The sequence below is a fragment of the Bos grunniens genome, chromosome 24 (genome assembly GCF_055505025.1).
Source record: "Bos grunniens cultivar Pamir isolate PY7600 chromosome 24, Bosgru_T2T1.0, whole genome shotgun sequence".
Taxonomy (NCBI): domain Eukaryota; kingdom Metazoa; phylum Chordata; class Mammalia; order Artiodactyla; family Bovidae; genus Bos; species Bos grunniens.
In genome coordinates, this window is record NC_141188.1 from 57819170 (window position 1) to 57846794 (window position 27625).

The following is a 27625-nucleotide window of genomic DNA, read 5'->3' on the forward strand; positions in this document are numbered from 1 at the left end:
TTCAAAACTTAGGCTTGGTTGATCATTTTTTTGAAGTTAATATGAAGATTATGCAAATTCAACCTGTGCTTGTCAATATGGTCTTTTGCTTTATTTCAGGAATGATCCACTCATCTAGAGAATGGGGCTTTTATTCATGTATGTTGTACCTCCTGTTTGTGATTTTTCTGTAAATGTTCGATTTTTTTCAGCATAGACTTTGAAAGTGCTAGTTTTGGTCGTCCTAAAGCCAAATCATTAAAATGAGTGAGAAGTTTAAAAATAATAATAGATCTTACAGAGGAAACTAAAATCTGCAGTTACTCATGTAAGCATACATTTCTGGAGTGTAATGGCATGTGTATATTTCTTTTTTGCTTTAAATGAACATAAATTGTTATCTATGATTTTTAGGTGTGATCCTGGTTGCTTCTATAGCTCAGATAGTTCAGGAATTCATTGTATTACAGTATATTGCACTTTATCTCGAAAGGATCAGAGCATCCTTATTTGTAGAGGAGATGGGATTTTGTGATTGGAGTGACTTCTCCTTTATTAGATTGTGTGTTAATATGTTTCTCTGTGTCCTTTATGTCCAAAAAATGTGTATCACTCCCCCACTCCACCAAGTTTTTCTTGGAAATATATTTGTCCTCCTTGTTTGACATCAGCATCTATTCCCAAAGAGCTCTGTTTCAGATTTTCATGGAGCTTCGTTGATGGCTCTTCTGTAAACACACCAGCACCGCTTTCATCCCAGGATTCTGAATACAGGCTTGGCTGCTCCTGCAAGGCTGCTGTTTACTGGCAAGTTCCCATTAACACAGCCACAACTCCTGGGTTAGATAATGGACTCAAAGGTTAAGAGCAGAGGATCTCAACAGCTCCAATCAGCAGGGCTTTTCCAGGGCTAATTACCTCTTTGCTGCGCTGACTCTAATGTGACATGTTTATTGCCTTAACTAACAACTCATTAGCTTAGTTGATGTTTTTGTCAATATTAATTCGTTCATTTAAGCCAAGTCAAAGCTTAAACAAAGATGTCCAGACTGAGAAACGGGCAGCAGAGTGACTTTTGTTTGCTCATCTTTTTTTTTTCCTCTCTTACTCAACCTCAATAAAATAAATGTGTAGAAAGGAAACATTTAGAGTGCTTATATTGAGAATGTTGGTATTCCTTTGCCTGCATGTAGAACAATTCTGAGTTTATTTCTACTGTAGTTATTCCATGTTCCATGTCACAGCTTACGTAATATTTAGTATCTACTAAGGGCCACTTTCGGAGAAGGCAGTGGCACCCCACTCCAGTACTCTTGCCTGGAAAATCCCATGGATGGAGGGGCCTGGTGGGTTGCAGTCCATGGGGTCGCTAGGAGTCAGATATGACTAAGCGACTTCACTTTCACTTTTCACTTTCATGCATTGGAGAAGGAAATGGCAGCCCACTCCAGTGTTCTTGCCTGGAGAATCCCAGGGACGGGGGAGCCTGGTGGGCTGCCGTCTATGGGGTCGCACAGAGTCAGACACGACTGAAGCGACTTAGCAGCAGCAGCAGCAGCAAGGGCTACTATATTTCCCTGATGGCTTAGTGGTAAAGAATTTGCCTGCAGTGCTGGAGATGCAGAAGACATGGGTTCAATCCCTGGGTCAGGAAGATCCCCTGGAGGAGGGCATGGCAACCCACGCCAGTATTCTTGCCTGGAGAATCCCATGGACTTAGGAGCCTGGCAGGCTAGAGTCCACTAGGTTGCAAAGAGTAGGACAAGACTAAAGCAACTGAGCACGCGCACCAGGGCAACTGTCTTTACTCTGACTATGTGTCTGTGAAGGGTTAATGTTCAGCAGCTCCTCATTCCAGTTGAATGTTTTACTGTGGTTATTAGAAAAGAGATCAAGTAATTTTTCATATTATTTTACTCTTCACCAGACTACCTATAAAATTACTTTGACATTTATCTTATAATGATCACAAAATTCCTTAATTAGCCTGTGTGAAATACTTACAAAGTGGAAGCAGTCATGAAGTTATATCAAGTGTTTTTTGCCATACTTTTGGTTGTCATTAATAGCATTTATTAAAGACTGTCATTGTTTTGATTTTCTGTGTTTGTAAATAATAGTTAAATTCTAGAAGCCTGAGGGTGGTACACATGGATAAAGTAGCTGAGCATGAGCCCTTGATTGAGTAGGGGGTCGATTCCTTTGGAGAGACACATCAGTGTCTTCTGAATCCTGGCATACACTGGCCCAGTCCCTCTCACATGATGTTAATGGGGTACAGATGGCCAGAAATGTTAAGGTCAAATGCTACTGGAACTGCAGTGTGAGGAAAGTCTCATCTTTGAAGAAAGGCCAGTCTCTGCTTAGAAGGCCAGAGGCTCACACTGGTTGGTTGGTTCCTGGAGGTGATCAGGCCTAGAGAAGGCTGATAGAAGCTATGCATAGAACATAGTAAGAGATACATGTTGTATAAACCGGAGAAACTCCTGTTTCCTCCATCTTTCTGTACCTAGAGAGCATTCCACAAACACCAAATCGTTTTCAGTAGTCATGAGAATTCGCTGTCCCAGAGGTAAAAATACTTGAATTTGTGCAGTTGCCTGTCACCCTTTGCGGAGTGCTTCCCTCTCTCTCATTTTCTGGGCTCTTGGTCTGCCTTATTTTTCTTTACAGGACTTAGTACTACTCGACATACCTATGTGTTCATTTGGTTCTTTTGTCCCAGCTAGAATATAAGTTTCATGAGGACTTCATAAGCTTCAACTTGGTTGAGCTGTGCTTTAGAACCATGCCTGGTCCCCAGCAGGCCTAGGAAATAATGGGTCAGTGAAAGGATCCCCCAGCTATTAGGTGCCAGAGCTAGAACTTGAACCCCTGTTCTCTTGCTTTGCTTTCCCGCCCCCCCCCCCCCAACCATTCATGACATTCAACAACCACACACCTTTGGGGAAAAGGACATAGAAGTATTTAGATCATTCAACTAAAGATTCCATAGGAAAAAAAGGATTCCATAGGTTCATGGATTTTTTTTTTTTTACTTCTTTGACATCATAAACATCTGCTTGTGCAATTTTACTTCTTTATTGCTGATCTGCAAATTGTCAGCACTTTTTACCTTCCTTAAGGAGGAAAAGAGCCGTATGCAGTAAGTAACATCCTTTTGTTTATGTGAAGGTAAAACACTTCTTTTGGTCTTTCACCCAAAATACATGAAATATCAAAAACAAAATGAGATTAAATTTCACTGTTTGACACAACTGAATTAGGAACTCAAACAAAAAAAAAATGTCCTTTCAATCAAGCAGCATTGGATTTTATACTCTTCTGATTGTAGGACAAGAAACAGCTACTTTCTTTGAATCAGAACTGTTTTGACTAAGCTGATATCACATTAATAAGTTTTAAAATAACTTCCTAATTTAACAGAAAAATTTTATGCCTTTTAGTAAATGAAATGATGACTTGATTTCTATGTAATACAGGATGTAAAAAGTTCAAAAGTAGTTTTTTATAGCTATTTATACAAAGCCTCTCATCATAGAAGTGTTTATTATTCTATGTCTATGAATAATGCACACTGTATTGGGATTATTTTTAATCAAATCATGTACCTGTGTAAAGCGAAAGAATAGAATTCTAGATGGCATTCTGCCATCCTGGTTCTTTGATGGACATTAGTAAGTGGGAAAAGGCTTCATTCAGTTGGTTATACTTTGAAATAAGTGGCCAATCATTATTAATTCATTTTGCACTCATTGTAATGGCACAAATCATCATAAATTCATTTGGTTTAAAGTGCATATAATATGTTCTCCCACAGGAAGTTCTTGTAATTGAGCTATTAATTAGTACATTTTTAAAATATGACCTCCCCCCCCCCCCTTCTGTACTCTCCAGAGCTGAGGAGGTTAGTGGCCATTTCTTTATTAATGATTTTCTTTTGAGTATGATGAACCAGTTTATCTAAACTAGGCCTTTTAACTAGCCGAGTGCTCAAGTCGCTCAGTCGTGTCCGAGTAGCCCACCAGGCTCCTCTGTCCCTGGGATTCTCCAGGCAACAATGCTGGAGTGGGTTGCCATTTCCTTTCCCAGTTAACTAGCCAAAGAGGGACCCAAACCCAAGAAAATGGTTCCATATATTGCCTACCAGCAGGACAATAGCAGTAATTGTCAGTCATCTCTAAGGGCTCTTAGGAAACTCTCTGAAATGCTTTGGTTTTATAATAATTCCAGTAAGAAAATCTCATTCTCTCTTGGTAAGCAGTTTGACTGTGGCTTCTGTTTTAATTGCTAATTCTTATAACGTCTCCCTGTAGCCCCTGGCTTCCTATAAACATCTCCTGCCGTAACATCCAGGTCCCCTTGACTCCGGCAGGCGGGCACTCCGTGCCTGAGGCCCCGCCCCGTCCTGTCCTTCTGCATTGCCTGCCCTGTTTCCTGCTTCAGCCTCTTCGGTTATTCAGCACCTCTTCACTGCATTGTACCAGTTGCTAGAGGGCTTACGACAGCTGGTTGCAGAAGTGAGACCTTCATGCTTCAAGAGGAGCATGTAAGGGAAAACTTAGTCCAAAAAAAAAAGAAAAGAAAAATTGCAATTGCAAAGCTGGGAAAAATATCATTGATTTTAAGCCTTTTTAAATGATCCTTTCTTATTTAGTGCCATTTCAGCACAAATAGAAACTGGGTTAAAAAAAATACTACGCAATTCACATTTGTGTCATGAACATGTCATGTTAGTAGAATCTGTGGTTATATGAAAATAAAGATTTGAGTTAGTGTTAAAAATGTTTTGTTAGTGTGTTTAACTGCCAATTAACTGTGTGCCTGTGTGTTTTAAGTGAATGAAATAAGTCATTTTTTTTCATTATGTTTTGAACAGTGTGCTCACATTGTTCTTTGTGCTTTGGAGAGCTCAGGGTACCAAGTGTACTTTCTATACTTGCATTAGACATGCAAAAGGGGAAAAAGTGGAATAGAATCAATAATACAGAAGTGTTATTTATTATCAAATGATGCTGAAAACGATACCCTGTGCTTATAGAAATATATAACTATAGTTCTTTATAATTAATAGGGTTGTCTTATAATAGTTATTCATTAAATGTAGAGTACATTAATAAAGTGAGTCTACACTTTGTGATAAGGATAGAAAAATAATCCGTAAAGCAAATTCATTATTTCCTAAGTAACAGCCTCAGAGCGTGTGTGTGTGTGTGTGTGTGTGTGTATGCGTATTATGACTTCTATTGTTAACCTTTTGAAAGAGCTGGTCATCATAACCAGCCAGATACGGTAAAAATGTTTTAAGTTGGCATTTTTCCTTGGTCAGTTCATGACAGGACAGCAGTCATCTTGCCAGAGCAACAAGTTAGCCATAGTATATGGCTGTACCCACAGCTTACATAGGCTTTATTTTGCTATCTCTGTGTCAATCCTTTTCTCATTTTTAGCATGTTGCTGTTACAGCAAAGTGTAAATATTTTCTTGCAGCGTTGTGCCTCTGTAGCACTTTTTAAAAAATGGTAAGATTAAAGTAGGAACACTTTTTAAAAAAAACAGCTTGAGATAAGCTTGAGATAAAGCAGCACTAAAATATGAGCTATTGTTATTACTCTTGACTGCATGACAACGGAATTACTTTCTCAACAGCTGGAGGGTCTAAGTTAATTGTGATTTATCCAATGGTGGATTTTCAGCGCTTTCTGCTTTTTAAGGGGCTCTGTCTTGATTTGATTTCTTGCCAGTGTTCTGAGCCAGTCTGCATTTTGTAGTTCATTTGGCTAGACGTACAGAGTGGTGATGGGTGGGGCGGAGGGTGCTGCTTGTTTAATTCCCACCATAAAGCTGCCGCAGTGTCTGTACTGTGTACCTGTCTTACTGGTAAGAAAGACCAGTCATCTGATAACCCTGCCGTGACTATGGTCGCAGGTTGACTTGAATAATGCTGAATTCCATCCTGTAACAAGTTGAGTTAGGAACCTCTTGGCAGTCTCAGTGAAAAGCCAGTGGCCAGTAATGGGACTTCTCAGCTGTGATTCTTAGAATGGGGAAGGACCATGCAGTTCCTCGGGACAGTACAAACAGCAGTTATAACAAGCAGCAGTTTTTTCCAAAACTTTCTGAGATCATCCTTTCGGGCATGCTCAGTTGTGTCTGACTTTTTGTGACCCCATGGACTATAATCCGCCAGGCTCCTCTATCCATGGAATGTTCCAGGCAAGAATACTGGAGTGGGTTGCCATTTCCTACTCCAGGGGATCTTCCCAACCCAGGGTTCGAAGCTGCATCTCTTGCTTCTTCTGCATTGGCAGACAGATTCTTTTACCACTGAGCCATCTGGAAAGCCCTCTGATATCATGGACCAATAAAATTTCCAAAAATTTGAGAGTATTTAGCAGAACTTTGTTTTATTTTGCTGAGTGCAAACATTAAAAAAATACCACTATCTTTATCATTTTATATAAAAAATTTTATTCACCAAAAAAGTAGTAAGTACATAACCTTAGAATAAGCACTCTTTTAAACTGAATAAATTTAGCTTTATGAAAAAACGCTCATTACATTATTTATATTTTCCCATTTCACCAGAGTCATGGAAACTTGGACATAGACCAGCACAGGTTTGTAGCAGATTCTTGGAAATTTGTGTTCTGTGCATAATTTTACTAGCCATGCTGGGTGCACGCTGTATAAAGTAATTTTCAGTATTTGCCAAAGCAAGAATTATGTATTAAGTACTTATTGAATTTGTAAATCACGGTGATAAGCCTCATGTAAAAAAAAAAAAAGTTTTCTAATGAAAATTTCATATGACCCAGGGAATTTGCTCATTTAGCAGATGTGAAAAAATAATGAAATTAGCTTTGGACTAATTTTGGAATTAATTAGCTTTGGAATAAATACCAAAGATGCCATATTGTTGTTTGTTAAACATATAGATAATAATTGCTCTCATAAAAAGAAGAATTTCATTCTAAGGGAAGCAGAGAAGACCTGGCAGAAATTGCCAAGCTGCCAAGCGCAGCCCAGTGCAGCATCCCTGCCTGGAACATTCCACACACAGAGGTCTCTGGCAGGCTATGGTCCATGGAGTCCAAAGAGTCAGACACAAATGAACAACTGAGCACGCGGGCACACACACGCGCACACACACACGGTCCATGGAGTCCAAAGAGTCAGACACAAACAACTGAGCGTGCACGCACACACACACACACACGGTCCATGGAGTCTCAGAGAGTCAGACACAAATGAACAACTGAGCGTGCACGCACACACGCACACACACACACACGGTCCATGGAGTTGCAGAGAGTCAGACACGAACAACTGAGCGTTCATGCGCGCACACACACACACGGTCCGTGGAGTCACAGAGTCAGTCACAAATGAACAACTGTTCACGCGCGTGCACACGCACGCACACAGTCCATGGAGTCGCAAAGAGTCAGACAGAAATGAACAACTGAGCGCGCGTGCACACACGCATGCACGCACACACACACACAACTGCATCCCATTCTCCTTTCACATGTGAACAAAGCCTCAGAATTGTTGAAGATGGCATTGTGGTTGGATAACAAGCTACATTTCCCATCCTTCTCAGCCTTCCTTAAACTGGGAGGATTATTATGTAATTTCAGTCTGTGAAATGTAGTTAGATTTTACCGGGGGCTTGACTTACCTGACACATGTCCTTCTGCCCTGCAGCCTTCTGCCTGTTCCTGCTGGGAAGGCGCATGCAGTACTGGATATGCCATCAACCGTTTAGTAGGTGTGATACAGCTAAGATAGAGTCGCGACAACGATAACTTGGTATAGCTGTATTTAGCTGTTGAAGCAGCAATAGCAACCTTCTCATTGTTTGAGAAAAGATAAAACATATCATTTGTTTAATCTTCTGTTTTGGTAGAGTGTCATGAATAAAACATGGTTGTAAAGACGTAAGTTGTGTTCAGAGATGTATACTGGTCACATTGCCCGTGGCCTGAGCCACAGGGGCCTGCAGCTAACCACTTGCCATCCACAGTCCTCAGTTATCCATCTGAAACATAGGAATAGATCATTGTTTTCTAAGATCTTTTCGACTTGAAAATGCCATGATTCTAATTAATCCAATTGGTTGGGGATAAGTAGATCAGAATGTAAGAGGCAGTAGGTCTTGCCCCCTTCTGAAAATCTAATCAAACCTCTCCTTCACTTAGAACTTTCTGGTGGTTCCCCATTGTCACCAGGATAAACAAAGTCTTGGCGTGGCACGCAAGGCCCTTTGTGATCGGGCTCTAATAGCGTGTCCTGCCTCATGTCTCTCTGTTACATTTCATCCACTTTCTCCTCTTTTCCCTCTTGCCCATCACCCCAACCCTTTCCCTTTCCTCTGACCAATTTTCCAGCCCTGTTGAACTGTGTGTAACCGCTTGGTCTGGCCATGTTCCCTCTCATCTCCTGATCTTTAGACTTGCTATTCTCTCTTCCTATAATATTTTTTTTTCCATACGCCTCTCCCGTGAGTGACTAAGTCCTACTTAGTCTTAAGGTTTGGATATTCAGCTCACCTTTCCCTTCTTATATCCCTAAGATCAGATTAGGTGCCCCTGTTAAGTTCTGTCTTGATACCTTGAACTTATAAATATTTTAACACTCTTTGTAATATATTCAGATTGCCTGTTTGCTCACCTGAATTAGAATGAATTTCCTTGGAAAAAACTGAGTCTTGTTCTCTTTTGTCTCCCCAGCGCTTAGTACGCTGTAGCAATACTCTGTAAATAGTTCTTACAGGAATCTTGGGATGGAAGGGTTGGGACCAAATTGTGAAAAGTCTTGAATGAATATCAGTTTGTTAAACTTCTTTTTTTTTTTTAATTTTATTTTATTTAACTTTACAATATTGTATTGGTTTTGCCGTATATCAAAATAAATCTGCCACAGGTATACATGTGTTCCCCATCCTGAACCCTCCTCCCTCCTCCCTCCCCATACCATCCCTCTGGGTCATCCCAGTGCACCAGCCCCAAGCATCCAGTATCGTGCATCGAACCTGGACTGGCGACTCGTTTCATATATGATATTATACATATTTCAATGCCATTCTCCCAAACTTCTTAATGCTGCCGCTGGGAAAGCCTTTTACAAAAGACTCAGTCATAGTGGCAGATGGTGGCATCCTTCTCCACCTTGCTTACTCAGTGAGGTAATGTTCCTTGACTGTAGAACAGTGGGACACTTATGTAAAACAAGCTAATGTATGCTTTTGTACAAAATTAGATTCCATCTTGTACAGATTAAAATACAACCTTTATTGGGTACCAGAGATTTTAGAAAAGTTCTGAGAGATAAACTTAAAATTCACAAAGTTCTGCCACAAGCTTTTTTTTTTTTCTGTCAATAGAGAAAGTACTATCATTGTCTAAATTTTAACTTTTTTATCACCTTGGTCCATATTGCATAGCACCTAAATCATATGGAGTCATAAGTTAGATAAACTTTAAATTACAGAATACAAGTTGAAAAGGAATAAATGTACCTTTCCCTCATTATTATTATCATATAAACCATTAAAAAAAATCTGTTTCTTTAGTATCAACAGAAAGAATATATGATACAGAAATTTGAATTCTGAGATATCTTCAGAACATAAGTATCAGTATTGCTGGTAACATTCAAGTTCTAAGCATGTTATTAATCAACAAGGCTAGAAATCAGAAGGTTTAACTTAGATATCCTCTTTATCTCCTCATATTTACATGTTTTGTTGGAAATAACTTGTCAGAGACAGATGTGGAATATTAACATCTGCATGTCTTTAGAATTCCAAAACAGATCATTGGGAAAAAAAAAAAAAAGACACTTACTAGTAGATTTAAAATTTGTGTGTTAAATAGGTCATTTTCCTCTCTGCTTCTCTTGATGCTTCCCCAGGTGGTAGAAACTGCCCTGCCAGAGCTGTTGGGGCCTTTGCTTTGTGTTGTTGTCAGTCACTAAGTTTTGTCCAACTCTTTGTGACCCCGTGGACTGTAGCCCACCAAGCTCCTCCGTCCATGGGATTCTCCAGGCAAGAATACTGGAGTGGGTTGCCATTTCCTTCTCCAGGGGATCTTCCCAACCCAGGGATCGAACTTGTGTCTCCTGCATTGGCAGGTGGACTCTTTACCGTGAAGCCAAAAGGGAAGCCATCCTTCTATCTACCCCCATTTCAATTCATTCTCATTTAACAATTGGCTATAACATAAAAGTAAGCAAATGCTTTTATTTGTTGAGTGCAGTAAATTTCATATGCTGTGTTCTTAATTTTGAAAACAGACAAGTTCAACCTGTTATTCAGAATGAGCCCTGATTGCCCTTCATGGAACACATGCCGATGTAGCCCTTGGCAGTACACTGTGTATGTTTTTAATTCATTTAACACTCTGGCCCTTTGCAATAGCTATTATCATCCCCATTTTACAAATAAGGAAACTGAGGTTCACTGAGTATCTTCCTAAGCCTAAGCCCCTAGTAAGTTATCAAACTGATTAATACTCTGTTGAATCTGAAAACTCTGTTCCCGTTAACCAGTATGCCATACAGTGATATGATTATAAACTGTTTTGTTTCTTCCCGTCAAAGACAAATACAAAAACTTCGTCTAAGTTGCAGTTTGTTCTTTACAGTCACTGGTGCTTTTTTTGTTTTTAATGTCAAAATGCATTTCGAAGTAGATGAGCTTTTGCAGCTTAAACACCATCAGCTTTACATGTACAAATGGTTAGCTTATCTTCAACATAAAGGAATACGTATTGACTAAAATCCAAATCATGTCTTCAGATTTAGAAGTAATATTAAGCTATTTTTAAAAGATGTGTAAGAAACTTATATAAAGAATTGACCGTGTGCTTGAATCATCTGCTATCAGCACATGGGAATGTAGAGGCACATATGTGCTTGGCCTGGGTTAGGGAGAGACTTTTAAAAGCTACACATTCTACCTTCTCCATTTCTCAGTCCTGGTGATAATCATTGCCTGTGATGAGGCATGTTACTGATGAAGCACCATATATAATCTCTGTTAGATGTAGTAGAAAGATGAAGAAATACCGTCTTACATTATTTGAAGCCATCTCTATTTTACAGAATGTTGAGTAGGGAGAAAACTGTTTGGAAGTTTAGAGTCACTGATATGTTTTGAAATTATATGTACTTATTTATATATAGTTATTATATAATTACAACACTTTAGAATTTAGTAGAAAATGTTGTCACTTAACATCTCTTTAAAGAGATAAAGATACTCTCTTTAAAGTACATGGCTAAACAAACTGTAAACTTGAGATGTTTTATAGTCTTACTATTCAAAACTCCTTCTCAATTAAAAAAGGTAAATCCAAAGTGGTTTATATTTTGAAAATATAGTTCAAAGAGAACATCACAAAGAAAGTTACTTTATCGCTCTGTCTTTTGTTTTGTAATTTTAGGTAAGGCCCTGACATTTCTTCTGCTGCAGCCGCCAAGCCCTAAGCTTCCTCCACACAGTACCATCCGCAGAACAGCCATTGATCTGATTGGACGTGGTTTCACGGTCTGGGAGCCTTACATGGATGTGTCTGCTGTCCTTATGGGGCTTCTTGAACTTTGTGCTGATGCCGAGAAACAACTTGCCAAGTACGTGCTCCATTTTCAGTTCATTTGGCTTCTGTTGGTTTTGTTTGGTTTTAGCAGAGGTCAATGATTATAATTTTTTTTTATAATTTTTAAATTTATAAAAATAATTTGGGGGGGAATTTTTAAAATGCCAAAAAATAGACCAGTATCTCAATATATGAAATTTTGGAAGTAGACAATTAAAGGGAGATATGTTTCTGTCATTTTAATACAATTGAGATTTAGCTGTAAGCCAATGAATGATTTATCTGTGACATAGGTTTAAATTTATTTTTATTGCACTTTGAGATATTATCAGCTAATAATAGTATGAACATATCATATATGGAAAATAATACATATGGTTCCTCAAAATGATGTACGGATACAAAACATGGCCCAGTTGTTGGGGGAATTACTCCTTTGCCCTCACGTTAATTTTTAAACCTACTTTACCGAGGTTTCATCTGCACACAGTCGACGATCAGCCCTCGGGGGCTGCGGTGGTCCAGGGAAGCAGGGACGAGAGCAGTGGAAAAGGAACAGGAGCTGAGGCAGTGCCTAAAATGCAACTGAGGCCGGTGCTAGAAGTTAGTATTGACTTGAGAACCCAGCCTCCTGACTCCCGGAGGAAGTCTTTCTTGTTTTGTGTTGATGGTGTAAGTCACATAGAATATGAGACTGACCACTGAGTCCCTCTCAGAGGACACCATTCAGTGACGTTGACTGCACTGACAGTTATGCCGTCACGAGCACTCCCTGGTTCGCAGGTGTGGTCACCCCGATGGAGACTCCACGTCCATGGAGAAGTCACTTCTCGTTCTCTCCTCCCAGCGGCCCTGACAATCTTCCGTCTCTGTGGAGTTGCGTGTTGTGGCCGTTTCACATAGATGGAGTTATATAGTATGTGGTCTTTTGTGTCTGATTCCTTTCACTTAGCATAATGATTCCAAGGTCTGTTCCGTTCACGTTGCAGCCTCTTTTCAGTGCTTCGTTTCTTTGTATGGTCGAGCGACATTCCATTCTGTTGATTTACGGCATTTTATTTCTCTGTCCATTGATGGTCATTTGGGTTGTTTCTGCTCTATTCCACTGTTGTGAACAGAGCTGCTATGAAAATTCAAATTCATGTAGATGTATTTGTGTGAACAGCTACTTTCATTTCTCTTAAGTAGAGACCTCAAAGTGGCATTGCGGGGTCACATGATAATTCTGGGTGTAACCTACTAAGATGAGTCACCAAGCTGCTCTCCACAGCGCCTACACAGCTTTCTATGTGTACTACCAGCGCGCAAGAGTCATCTTCTCTACATCCTCACCACCACCTGTCTTCTGTTTTTGCTGTTGCTTTTTGAGCATAGTCATCCTAGTGCGAGTGAAGCCTAGTGGTGGGAATGCTTGCCTCCGCATCTGCCTCGCGATGCCTTTCTCAGTGTACAGGCGGATCTTGTTTTATTGTGCATAGCTTCACTGTGTTCTGCAGATACTGGGTTTTTGTGTTGTTGTTTTTCTTTTTACAACTCAAATGTTTGTGCTGACCCTGCATCAAGGAAGTCTTTTGGCACCATTTTTCCAACAGCATTTCATCATTCATGACTCTACGTCTTGTTTTGGTAATTCTAGCAGTATTTCACACTTTTTTTTATTATTGTATTTGTTATGGTTATCTGAAGTCAGTAATCTTTGATGTTATTTTTGTAACTAGTGTGACCTTTTTAGCAATAATGTATTTTTAAATTAAGGGATATACATGTTAAGAAATACTTAATAATATTGCGTCCTTAATAGCCTACAGTATAGTATAAACATACTTTTTATATGCTTTCTGAGAAGCTAAAAAATTCACGTGATTCACTTTATTGTGATACTCGCTTTACTGTGATGCTCTGGAATTGAACCTACAATATCTTCTGGGTCTGCTTGTTACTGTTATCACCTCTTTTGATTTTTTTTCAGTGAACAACATTTCATTCTTATCATTATTAACCTTTAAAAAAAGCTAGAGTTCTCCACCCTTTTCTCCATGGCTGCTTCTCTCATATCCATGCTCTGGGCCTGTCTCTCTGCTGGCTGCTCTGTGCTCAGAAGTGGACAGCAGAGCAGCAGCTGAAGGCTCGACTGGGATGCCGTGACTTTGTCCTCAGGCTGGGCATCCCCGTATCAAAGTCCCAAGATTGCTGAGTAGGGGAAGGGAATTCATTTCAAACCTAAGCAGCTGCCCTCCCTGGTCACATCCTGTCCTACCGCCATGCTTCCTAAGCCTCACCTCTGAGTCTCCTCGCTCAGCGCCCTTCATCAACTTATTTCACCTCTCACCTCAGTTCCATCTGCAAGCTGGGCTAATTAAACACCTGCATCATAAGACTGATGGGAGGTGAGTTCGTATTTGTCAAGTGCTTAGGAGAGCACTTAGCACATATTAAGAGACTGGATGGATGTTGTCATCTGATGTTGGGCGGGGGGTGTGGATGGTGATGCCGTTGTCATTGTCCCGGTGTTCAACAGCTGAAGAGACATCCATTTTTAGAATGATCACTTCCGCATAAGGGCAACCATGATCATTTCTGAACACAGGAGGCCTGAACGTTCTTGATTGACTTTAAGGAGTAGGAGGGACAATGAGCCCCTGAGTTGGCAGTAGTCGTTAAGAGGCAGCTAGCCTTTGTGCAAAGCCCGACATGTATTTTCAATCTTTCATCCTCCCCTTGGCCGCAGCTGTGGTTGACACCTTCACAGAGTCAACAGAATGGCTGCTGTTACCTCAGCTCTCCTGGTTACCTTGCTGCTGCTGCTGCTGCTGCTGCTGCTGCTAAGTCGCTTCTGTCATATCCGACTGTGCGACCCCATAGACGACAGCCCACCAGGCTCCCCCGTCCCTGGGATTCTCCAGGCAAGAACACTGGAGTGGGTTGCCATTTCCTTCTCCAATGCAGGAAAGTGAAAAGTGAAAGTGAAGTCGCTCAGTCGTGTCTGACTTTTCCCGACCCCATGGACTGCAGCCTACCAGGCTCCTCCGTCCATGGGATTTTCCAGGCAAGAGTACTGGAGTGGGGTGCCATTGCCTTCTCTGCCTGTTTACCTTGAGAAGCCTTTAATAGTTTTGATTGTCCAGAATTTGCTTCAACAGAATTTTATAGCCTATTTTCAAATCTGGTCCAAACACAATTTCAATAATTATGCAGTCTTGTGTTGTTGCCTGGGAGAAGTGATAGGTTTTCATTTTAGGCTAACCATTCAATATTTTATTTTGTGTTTAAATAAATTCACACAAAGCTTATATCAGCAAACATAAAGATGTGCTGTGCTTTATCTACATGGAGTATGTCTACAGACACCAATGCTTGGGTTCTCAGTAGGTAATTTAAATCTTGCTTTTACATCCTTTTCTGTTATGAAGGTTAGTATAACTCTCTCCACACAGCTCTGAATAAATGAACATATCAGCATGTAGCCTTGAGGAGTCCAATGTAATTTTCATCGTGATAAATTGCATAATAAGCAAGAAAATGTTTGCTTATTAATCTATAACAAGATTTAGATTGAAAATGGCCTGTTCCATCCCCGACACCCTTGGTACAGGCTGCAGAAGGACTGAGATGCAGCGAAGCAGAGCAGCGAGGGTGACTGGGCACCTTCTCCAGGTGCCCATGGGCCACCCCTCCTGTGCCTGGCTAACTGCACGCACGATAACAGCGCCCAGCCACCTCACTCCTGACTGTGATCTTAAGCTTGCTTTATGAAGAAGCCTTTATGTTAGGCTTCTCTTTTTAAAAAGAAAAAAAAAAAAATGCAAGAGTGCTTCCCTCTTTATTCCAATTCTTGTGAGTGTATGGAGGAGCTTCTGGGCAGGGCAGCTCACTCAGGCTGCTACCGACTTCTGAAGGACACCCGTGAGGGGAGAGTTTCTGTCCTTCCCTCAGTCCCCTGCATCAACATCCTGTGTCAGGGAGGACTCCTGAGAGGGCTTCTGAAAAGCCACATATGGCTCAAGACGAGTAGAGCATTCTCCCAGAATTAAGGTTTTTAATTTCAAAATAGGACTTTAAAATCTTACCTCTTTGGAATCAAAATAAAGCCAGCTGTTTTCAAACATTTTGCCAAATTTTAAACTGTGTTTATTAACTAAGCAAGCATCTATGGAAGGGACAGTGTTAGGTGCCATATGTAGTGACAAAGTAACAGGAGACCAAGATCCTTGAGGGCCCTTGCAGTCTTACAAGAAAGAGAAGATCTTACAGGAAGGAGGAGAGTAAATGGTATGGACATTCAGAGCGTGGCTGATAAATTATAGAGGGGCACCCAGACAGCACCCAAAGAAGAGTGTCAGTTGAATCTTCATTCAGTGATTGTGAAGAGGACGGGACAGACGGGAAGGCACAGGTGTGCTCCAGGGAGGCTGACGAGCAGCTCCACACGCAGGAAAGTGAAAGGAAGCATTCTTTTTTAGCTAATTTTATTCATTAATTTCTCACAGAACTTAAACCCTGGGATGCCCCCATCAAAATCTTGAACATAATTGCCTTCCTCGTCATCTCTAGGGAATAGAATTGGGGTCAAAGAGAGGATTAGTTTTACCTTTTTCTATATTAAAAGACTGTAAAAATGATTACAAAAGATAATGAAATGACTCTCAGAGAGGTGCTTTCTCTTGTCCTCAGTAACACTGTGGTCAGTGGAAAAGGTGAGGTTCAAACCCAGTCTCACTGATAACCAAAAGCCACGCTCCCACCACTGTGTCATCTACATCTGAAATTGTACACCCAGAGAAGTAAAGACCAATGGAGCACTCAGCTTAAAACCGCCGTAAAACTACCTATGAAAAGGAACTTGGGCTTCTCTGGTGGCGCGATAGTAAAGAATCTGCCTGCCAGTGCAGAAGACGTGGGTTTGATTCCTGAGTCAGGAAGATCCCCTGGAGAGGGAAATGGCAATCCACTCCAGTATTCTTGCCTGGGACATCCATGGGCAGAGGAGCCTCGTGGGCTACAGCCCATGGGGTTGCAAAAGAGTTGGAGACAACTCAGCAACTCAACAACAACATGAAAAGGACTTACAAGGGATCAACTCAGAGTTTTCAGATTTCAAAAATCATTTGCATCAAGAATTTTGTGCCTTCTGAAAATTAAAAGCGAAAGTCGCTCAGTCATGTCTGACTCTTTGTGATCCCATGGAATTCTCCAGGCTAGAATACTAGAGTGGGTAGCCTTTCCCTTCTCCAGGGGATCTTCCCAAAACAGGGATCAAACCCAGGTCTCCTGCATTACAGTCAGATTCTTTACCAGCTGAGCCACCAGGGAAGCCCAAGAATACTGGACTGGGTAGCCTATCCCTTCTCCAGTGGATCCATTTAAATATCAGTAAGCTTTTTGACTGTTTGGGCGTTGTATTATGTGTTTATTCTTATGTATTCAAACACCTGTTATATGATTTGCATTGTCATTTACAATAAGCATTTAATGAAGTCCTAGAATTTTAGAAACATAACTCTGCTTCAGCAGCATGCAATCTGTTGCCCTTAGTATTTATTAAGTAAAAGTAAGTTGTAGAAATTAAACAACTTACCTGAGGTTACACCAGTCCTCTGAGGGCTAAGGCCATCACTTAGGTCTCCTAGTTCTCATTTTACTGCTCCCGTACCACATGATTATGTCAGCCTTGGTTTAATGAGTGATCCACAGGTAGAATCTTACGAGAGGAATTTCTAAAATTAATAATTATGGGCTTCTTATTCATGGTGAACTGTTTAACTGAACATGGAAGCTGCACCTCATTGAAATCATACGTTGCCCCATCCCTTGCTAACTCTGAAAAAATAGAAACATACACAGTATTATCTTTTTTATAAATCCATGATTATTTAGATCAACATGGTCATGAACATATGGATAAAATGTTAGAAACAGTAGAAAATACTACCTTTTTAGATAATAAAGTACAGAAGGATCCTTGGGCTCTTGTATGTGCTGCGCTCTGTGATTCTGATTCCAGTTGTCCTGATTCATGTTGCCGACCTTTACTCTGAAGGAGACCAGCGGACCAGGGCCAACCCTGCAGCTGAAGGTGCCAGACTCTCGCCTCGTACTGCTGTGATGGAGGGGTGTGGATGAACTCCACCAAGCCTGTTGCTTTTCTGTAACATTTACAGTTGCCAGACTTTGAGAAAGAAACATACAATCACTGGAAACCACACATGCTTGGATAGCATAGACAAGTGCTTTATGTTAGAATGATTCTTTTTGAATGATATGAAATAGGAGAAAAAGAATTGACATTTTAACTTCAAATCTTGAGCATGTTTTTTAGATTTGAGAGCCAGAGAGTAAAGAACACATCATACAAACAGGTGCTTTAAGCTTCCATATTCGAATTATTTTTCCTATTCACATGACATTTATTTCTAATAGAAAGTTTGTAATTAGAGGAAACCACTTATCTAAATCTGCCTGCAATGCAGGAGACCTGGGTTCAAACCCTGGGTTGGAAAGATCTCCTGGAGAAGGGAATGGCAACTCACTCCAGTACTCTTGCCTGGAGAATCCCATGGACAGAGGAGCCTGGTGGGCTACAGTGCATACGATCAGAAAGAGTTGGACATGACTGAGTGACTCTCTCTGTCACACACACGCATATACACACACTTATCTAAATCATGTTGGCATAGATTTTAATCATTGTAAATGTATACATCATATAGGAAGTATGTCTAAAATATAAGTACTTGTTGGAGGAATTACTACCTTTGAGTTTAGGAAATTAGTGCCACCTGTGACTTACCAGATTCCAGTCCCACATGACAAAGAGGAGTTGCTGACTTCTTGCTACATTTAGGACAATTGTTAATACACCTGTTTTACCAGGAATAGGTAGGAAGGAATTCCCAGATGATCTGTAATTATGCCTTTACAAAATAATTTTAGTCTTTATTTTAGAGGGGGAGCATTTTCAGTCCCTGCTGCTGTTCATCTTAGGTCACTCAGGCTGCCATAACAAAGCATGTAGATTGGGTTACTTAAACAGCAGACATGTAGTTTTCACAGTCCTGGAGGCTGGGAGATTCAAGATCAGGATGCTGTGAAGACCTCTTTCTGAGGTCCCTTCTCTTGGCTTCTAGGCGCTGCCATCTTGCTGTGTCCTAACATGACTTCTTTGTGGCCAGGATTGGAAGAGAGAGACAGAGCAAGCTCTCCTGTGTCTCTCCTAAGGGCACTAATCTCATCACAAGGGCCCCACCCTCATGGCCTTATCTAATTATCTCCTTAGAGGCCCAGCTCCATATACTATCATCTTGAGTCCTGAGGCATCAACATATGAATTTTAGGGAAACACAAGCTTTCGGTCCGTAACTATCTTGACTGTGATTTGCAGGTTATTCTATGAAAGTTTAAGTGTTTTTCCCCCTGGAACATTCCCCTACAGCATTCCTTAATTTGATAGATGGGGAAGTCTGACGACTGTAGGAAGTGCCATTTAACTGAAGTGGTCTTACATGTAACTTTTAAAAAGTGTTTACCTCCATGGGGTAAGGATTAGAACAGGATTAATGAGCAGTCAGGTAAGGAATGTGCTTGGCCTGAGTGCTCTTTTTCTGTTCATGGTTTTTATCTATAATATCTATCATCTCTGGTATTTCGTATTGGATATATATTCTGAAATGCTGAGTAAAACGGAGTGTGGCATATCATATTTTTCAGAATAAAGACTGAAACCAAGACCCATCCTATAAACCTATATAACAAATGATCTGCATAACAGCCAGATGAGCTGGATCAGGCGAAAAGATGAAGTTCTGTGTTTATACAGATTCCAGAATAAGACAGACACTCCCTTTCATTTCAAGCCTCTGATAGTATGATCCTTCCTTGTTCAGTTAGAATCTCACATTATAATATATCACACACCCAGCACACTTTTGACTTTCAAGATAACTACATGCAAAATTAGACTTTGTCTGTTGGGACTACCAGATCAATTACTTTGACTTCATTGCCTGGTCAATTCAGTCAAATAACTGGCTTAAGTGATTTTTTTTTTTCCTGCTGAATACCAGGTAACTTCATTTAGTGCATAGCTATTGAGCTACTACTATGACCAAGGGCTGTACTAGGTACACAGTGGAGGGAAAAGGGGATACACAGGATTCGAAGGCATGGTCCCAGTCTGTGTATTGGCTCACAATACAAAACTAATTCAGAATGAGAGTCAGTGCTCAGGACCCGGAATAAACAGGTTTTGTCGTTGGTTGTTTTGTTTCAGTCGACGTCACTGAGTGCTCCAGCAATTGCGGAATACCACATGGGCTTCCACAGAGTTGAACAGAGCGGAGGGAGGAGAGTATGCCAGTGGGGAAAGGGGGTGGTGGAGAAGCATTCGCAAAATACTGCGATTGAAAAGGAATGAGTTTCAGGGACCAGCTTTGAAATTAGTCTGGCCGTGGGAGCATGGGTGTGCAGATGACAGAGCGATAAATTAGCGAAACTAGATTATGGAGGGTCTGGAATCTCCAACCGAGGAGTTTAAGATTTTTCTAAGCACCCAGACCCACTGAAGTTTTTAAGCAGGTTAACCATGAATAAAGCTGGTGCTCTGGGAAGATTACTCCAGCAGTGGTGCACTGAAGAGACTGTCGACGGGAAAGGCAAGGTTTCTCTTCTTCCCCTGTTGCCTGGGTGACTCCTTTGTTATCAAGCTCACAACCCGCCCGCTTGTGCTCAGTGGATACTCTGAGGGTCACTGCAGAGCCCTGACCTCAGAGCAATAGCTGCGTCCCCATTCTGAGTTCCTGGCCTCAGACCGCCAGGCACTGAGGACAGGCATCCCTCAAATGCACACACCGGCACCTCTACCAACTGTTGGGTGGTCCAGCTTCCATGGAGTGCAGTGGCTAGCACTGTGATATGTCTTTGGTTAGCTTCGTTCCTTGTTACCCTATAACTTCTTTTCTTAACCTCATGCTTTACCACTTCGCTTCCTGTAAGAAGTTTGCCAATTTCCCCAAATTCACAAGGTCATTTGCTGAGCAGGAGGAAAGGTGGTGTATGACTAAGCCTTTCACTTGAAACCAGTGACCAGCAGGTTGATCTCGTTCTCTTTGTCTCTATTTCTCTGGTGAGAAGAAGCATCTTTTGCAACTGTAATATGTCAGATGCAGGACTAGACGTTTTTGCATCTTGTTAGCTGATTCATTCTTCTCATCAACCTGGTGAAATCAATATTCTAATAGACCCATTTTCTAGACACTGTTCTGCTATTTGTAGACATTGTTCTGCTGTTTAGTACAGTCGCTCTCTATTACAACTTAATCTGCACACCAGTGGATATCCATGCATCCCATGTATTCATTGATACAGAATAACACAGAGCGAAGGTCCATGTCTTATGATATACCACTAGAAACCTCTCTCGGGGATGCAGTCTAGCCAGGTATCCTAAACTGCTGAATTTAGCCATGTTACCAGTCCATTCATCCAGTTAAGCGCAGTGTCGTCCAGCCACCCCCCATCTATTTTCTCCAGGGGTTGGCTGTCCTAAAAGATGTTACTCTGTTACCTCGACTCCTCACTGAACTTCCCTGGACCTAATTTCTGCTTTGTAAACTGCGGGTATCACCACCTTACAGGGATGTGCTGGGCAGATGCAGAAGGACCTGAGGTGGCACAGGGCAGCCCCGCCTCCACCTTCGCTCCATGTCCAGTTCTTCTCCTTGCATGCCTCCCCAGTGGGGCCGGGCCACCCTGGAAACAGACACCCCTTCTCCCTGGCTGACTGCTAGGGGGTCTTTCCAGCTTCAACATCCTGTGATTTCATTCAGTTCGAGAAAGCTGATTTAGGTTTGATTAGAATTAGTCAGTTAACATACCACTGTGTCATCAGCACCCACTCATCCACATTGACGAAACATCCTAGAGTATGTGAAATCAGTTTGGCATTTGACGTTTTTAAAACAGCCTAATCGTGATCTGAACTTTGCAGTAATTTTGCAAGCAGTCTAGCCCGACACTACTCACATAGTGAACGTTCCTTTTCCTGAATTCTCAAATAGCAACATTCAGTCCAGAAGAGAAGCTGCCTTCCTGCGGAGCCCCCTTCTCTGTGCAGCTCCCGTGGGGTCCCCAGGGCCTCAGGGTCACCCGTGGGGGTGATGCGCCCCCAGCGGGTCCCTTCTGGTTATTGTTCAGTGTGTGTGTCTGTTCTCAGCTCACATCTGTCTTTTTTGTGGTAAACATCAAAGGACAGCTCTCCCTTGTCCTCTGCTCTGAGTTTCTACTCTGTGTCTGCTCTAGGTTTGGAAAAAGTAGAGACAGGTACAATACCAGTCAAAGATTAAAGCGGTGTAACAGTTGCAACAAAATACGCAGAATATTCTATAATCAATTTGCTTTCTTTTAACAGTGATGGGAATGCCTATGTGATGCCTCTTTATTCTCAACCAAAAGTTAATATAATGATTCATTGATTAACTACAGAGATACTTATAAAGTTCTTACAGATTTTTAGTAACTGTAAGTCAGTTGACACATGAAGCACAAAAACTTATTTAATTGGAGCAGGACAGATCTTAATATAATTTCATGCAGATATTTAAATATCAATGTGATTTAACTAGAGAGAGAAGCTGTTAACGGATCTCTTGCTGAGTAACAAATACACCCTCTGTACAGTTGATGTGTGGATCACATACCACATTTTAATGAAAAGTCTTAATACTTTCCACAGTAATCTATATAAAGTATAATGGAAGCTTTCAAACAAAAATATTATTTTTTATGCTCTAGGAGTGGCAAAGAAATACATGACAGTACTATCCTATAAGGAGGTAGATTTATTTCATCATGCGCGTATTCTTGTATATAGCCTGGACTACGTACGTGTGTGTGTGTAATGCCATGTGTATGTTCTTTATAGAGAGAGAATAAGTGTCTGTCAACGCAATTTTTTGCAGCAATACTGAATAACTTTTGGCAGAACACGCTAATCAGTAACTTGATTCTGAGAGTGTTGACTCTGGGGTATACTAGCACATCTGAGGATATATTAATACAAACTAGAACACAATTCTGTCATTTTCAGCTCTTCTGATAATTTAATGGACAGGAGTGAGTTCTGCTTCCTCTCAGATATAGGCCTTAAATACAACCTTTTAACTTGCCCTTATAAGCCAACTATATTACCTTTAACTTTCTCAAGGAAAAAAAAAATTGAAAATGCACTTCGCAATATTCTTTCTTCCCTGACTCAGAGCTCAGTGATATGTATGCAGTGCTAGTTCCTGATAATTTGTTAACAAGGCATCTTTAACATTTTGGACAGATGCACATACTGTTTTCAATCTTCACGGTTAATTATTCGATTTTGTATTTGATGCCAGAACACCCTGACTTCTAATCACCGCTCATTGTTGCAAGTCCATTATATTCTAACTGTTTGAGTGCTCCCATTGACCTTGAACTGACATTATAAGCTGTGTCTAATCTTTTCAGTCTATATTTCTAATGCTTCTTTTCTCTTTTCCCTTTTTTTCTGATCCCTGTTTAGCATCACAATGGGGCTGCCTTTGAGCCCCGCCGCCGACTCCGCCCGCTCCGCACGGCATGCCCTCTCCCTCATTGCCACGGCCAGACCACCGGCCTTCATCACCACCATCGCCAAAGAGGTGAGAGCAACTTCTCAGTGGGCTCTGTCCTCTCATTTAGAGGAATGAGTTCACATTGTCAGCCGAGGCTCCATGTGCAGATAATCCTTCCAGTTTGTTCTGGAACAATGCAAGTTAATAATTTAGCACTGGGATGAATGCATATGTACCTGTGTGCACACATGCTGAATTCCATGGCGGTGCATTCGTTACTTGGGCTTTTGCATTCATTTCTGTTCTCAAAGTTAATTCACTTGTAAATATTTGCCAGCTATTTCTCAATCTGAAATATAGCAGACATGTTCAAATTAAAATCTATTAAAGGTACCCACGGTATCTACCTGTAATCAAAACTGAACTTATTTAACACTGGCTGTCCAACTGTAAACAAAAATGTAAGTCATAAACTTGCTAATTGTTTTTCCTATGGCATGTCACAGATAAAGACTTGAATGCCAATTGATTCCCACATTCTTAGTGTTCTAACTAATTGGCTACATCTAACTGAAAAACTAGTAAAGAACAATGAACCAATTATAGAGTCTTTCCTGTAGGTCTTAGTAGTAGGAGAGAAGGCAAGGGAGATAAGCTCCTAAATTTTCTTTGAAGGTTTCTTCCGTTTCAGCATGAGTAATGTGCAGACTCGGTGTCCACAGGGCATGGCCTCTGCCTGAGTTCTTTTTCCTGTAGCTATGATGAATTTTTAAAATGCTAAATAAATACCTCTGAGCCTGCCCTGATAACCTACAACCTATTGGGCCTATGTCTGCCCCAGAGCCATCCTTAATAGGCGTGCAGCAAAAATTTCTGATGTGAATATAGCTAGAAGGAAATGGCAGCCCACTCCAGTATTCTTGCCTGGAGAATTTCATGGACAGAGGAGCCTGGCGGGCTACAATCCATGGGATTGCAAAGAGTCAGACACGACTGAGCAGCTAACACACACACATAGCTAGAAGGGAGGAGGAAGGCAGGGCCTAATAGCAGATTGAGTTTCAGTGAGGCAGTGGGACTTTGAATTCACATCTAAAATGGATTTGCAGACTGAGGGGCTGTGTTTTCTAATAGTGCGTAGTGTTACAGTGAGAGTCTATTATGCAGAGATAATAATATTGAATATACTAAATAAGCCTTACGTCAGTCCCACCCAGATACAAGTTCTATAAATACCAGACCTTAAACTGCCTCTTTAAAGAGAATAAGCAAGTATTCTATATTGATTGTGTTTTTGAACTTAATTTTCACCATTCACATATGAGTATTTTTATTTTTTTAAACGTTTCATTTTATACTGGAGTGTAGCCGATTAACAATGTTGTGATACTTTCCTAGTACGGACATGGTATCTAGACTGAGGGAGTGTTAGTCAGGAGCGTGTACGCTCAGTTACTCAGTCACACCTGACTCTTTTGCAACCCCGTGAACCGTAGCCCTCCAGGCTCCTCTGTCCCTGGGATTTTCCCAGCAAGAATACTGGAGCGGGTTGCCATTTCCTCATTGATAAAGAATTTACCTACCAATGCAGAAGACACAGGTTCCATCCCTGGGTTTGGACGATCCCTGGATAAGGCGTTGGCAACCCACTCCAGTACTCTGGCCTGGGAAATCCCAGGGACAGAGGACCCTGGCAGGTACAGTTCATGGGGTTGCAAAGAGTCGGACACGACTTAGCGACTAAACATCAACAACAGTCCCCTAATTGCTACCCACCTCAATGCCAAATATACAAAATTTGCAAAACTTCAGTTTGTCTCTTTTTAAAAATGTCACGATCAGTTAAAGACTCATATAATACCCAAGAACTAAAATTCCATTAGGAAATACATACTGAGTATTTATTGTACTAAGTACTTTCTTTTGCAATTAAAAGTGTTTCCTGACCTACCCGCAAGACGTTTGTTCTTGTTGACTTTTCTTTCTACTGTATTAGTAAGTGAAAAATAACCCAGCGGCTAGAAATGTGAAGTCTGTGAGGCATCGACCTTATCTACAGCCTGGAAATGTTTTCTAGGTGCACAGACACACTGCTCTCGCTGCAAACACCCAGTCTCAACAGAATATGCACACCACCACTCTTGCCCGAGCGAAAGGGGAAATTCTGAGAGTCATTGAAATTCTTATTGAAAAGATGCCGACAGATGTCGTGGACCTTCTTGTGGAGGTAATAATGTTCTGGTTTTTTTCTTTTTAAATATGTATTTAATTGCACCAGCTCTTAGTTATAGCATGTGGGTTCGTTAGTTGCAGCACATGGAATCTGGTCCCCTGACAGGGATGGAACCCGGCGGACTCCCTGCATTGGGAGCATGGGGTCCTCCTAACCACTGGGCCACCAGGGAAGTCCTAAGAATATTCTGTTTTATACGATACATTCAAAGCCTAAATTAAGTACTCAAGTCTAGTAATATAAATCAGCATCTTTATTTCCAACACCTCTAAAAGAAAGAAAGGTAACTAAAGTGAACGAACTTTTTTATAATTTCTGAAGACTTTATTTAAATTTCCTCAAACCTCAAAATGATTGTTATGTCCATTTACCATTCACATGAAATTGGTCTGTATTAGAGTAATTTTTAAAGGTTATAATCTCTTTGGTATCTTTCATTATAAATAGAACATAGAGTGTGCTTAAATAAAAGCTACCTATCCTATATATAAAAATATGAAATGCCTTTCAAGTAAACAAGTCTGGTTTCTTTATTTTACTGTGTGCTCTCTTTAAAAAATGATTTTCACGGATAAGAGAAAGGATAGCCTATCGTATAAAGTAAGTATGCTATAATTTTAGTAAATGTACTATAATTTTAAAGTAAATATGAAAATAAAATTATGAGAGTTTTCATGCAAATAAAGCCTAAGTTAATAATTTAAATTATGGAAAATTACGTATTTGAAACTAATTTTAAATTTGTATCTTTTCTGTAAAGGTTATGGACATCATTATGTACTGCCTTGAAGGATCTTTAGTTAAAAAGAAAGGACTTCAGGAATGTTTTCCAGCCATCTGCAGGTAAAGAAGCCTTCTATAGCATGCAAAGTAAAAAAAGTTTTAGTAACAAATAATTTTAAACTGTTTTTTGAGCAGGATGAGTTAGTAATTGTGGCCAATTAGAAACCCTGTTATGAATTAATATCTGCTTACTTTCTAAAACAATTTAATCGGCTTATACTAAGAAAACACAACTATAACAGAACCACTACAAGGAGCAGGAGATAGCATCTACTAAATATGTCTATTTGTATATCCATTACCCATATTAGCTTTTATATTACAAAAAGAAGAGTTAGGAAGCTTGAAGGAGAAGATACAGTTTTCAGCAATAGAAATCTTCATGCCACCTTTTTCGTAGTATATTTTATTTTTAATATAAAAGCCAGTATTTGCGTGTTCTCCTACTAAGCATAGGTGATTTCCCTATGAGAAGGAGAGCAGTTCAAAGAAACCAAGAGCAGTTAACACTTTTATAAACAGTGTTGCATAGGTGACATATAATTCTAATCGTGTGTGTGTGTGTGCATGCCCTGCTGTTGCTTCAGTCGTGTCCAGCTCTTCGCAACCCTGTGGACCATAGCCCACCAGGCTCCTCTGTCCGTGGGCTTCTCCAGGCAGGGATCCTGGAGTGGGTTGCCATGGCCGCCTCCAGGGGATCTTCGACCCCCTCCCTCATGTCTCCTGCTCTGGCAGGCAGGTGCTTTACCTTGGTGCCCCTGGGAGGCCCTCGTCTGTGTATAGCATTTATCAGTAGGAAATGAAGATTTTTTTTTTTAATGTCAAAATGTAATCACGTTTATTTTTCTTTTAAAGTAGTTTTTGGTTCTTAAAATGTTTATAGCTTGAGATACACTTTTGTTAAAAATTTTTTTTAACTTCCATGTGTTCAGCAGAAATAGTGTTAATGTCTGTTGAAGTTGTTTTAGCAGTTGTTTTTGTAGAAAACAGAACAACCAGTTAGGCATCGTTATGTAACATTGTTCTTTTTAAGGTAAGCGCAGTGCTGTCCTTACTGCAGGTCTGTACAGTTCAGTGAGCGTGCTGCGCTGGAAAGCCTGGAGTTTGCAGTGGCATTACACAGTGCGTCCTTACGCCTTCTGTATTTCCTGGCATTTCAGCAAATGTTTGCTGAGTTAATTGTACTCTGCATCCTCCCATATTTTCCCTCGTATTTACAATAGATTTTATATCCTAGTCTCTTCATTTTGCTGTTTCTGATATATGCCACCAGAGGTTAAATCACGAACACATGGAAAAAGTTTCCCTAATATGCATGTTGTACAGATGCATATTTTCTTGTGATATAGATCAGGCGTGTTAGAATACAGTAATTTTGTAAAATCATGCCATATTTAATTCTGGTTTATGTTCTTTTTATTGAAAATTATATATATTAGATCTTTTTTGTA

The 27625-nt window shown here is 40.6% G+C and overlaps 1 protein-coding gene across 7 annotated transcripts in view; it reads left to right on the plus strand.

Annotated features, from left to right (window-relative positions):
• WDR7 (WD repeat domain 7) overlaps window positions 1-27625 on the plus strand; it is a 359618-nt gene that overhangs the window by 234187 nt on the left and 97806 nt on the right. For all 7 annotated transcript variants that reach the window (XM_086372456.1, XM_086372458.1, XM_086372454.1 and 4 more), the window contains 4 exons: window positions 11430-11616; window positions 23128-23245; window positions 25236-25385; window positions 26152-26234. In XM_086372456.1, the coding sequence (XP_086228582.1) occupies window positions 11430-11616; window positions 23128-23245; window positions 25236-25385; window positions 26152-26234 (538 nt within the window). The remainder of the gene's footprint in view (window positions 1-11429; window positions 11617-23127; window positions 23246-25235; window positions 25386-26151; window positions 26235-27625) is intronic.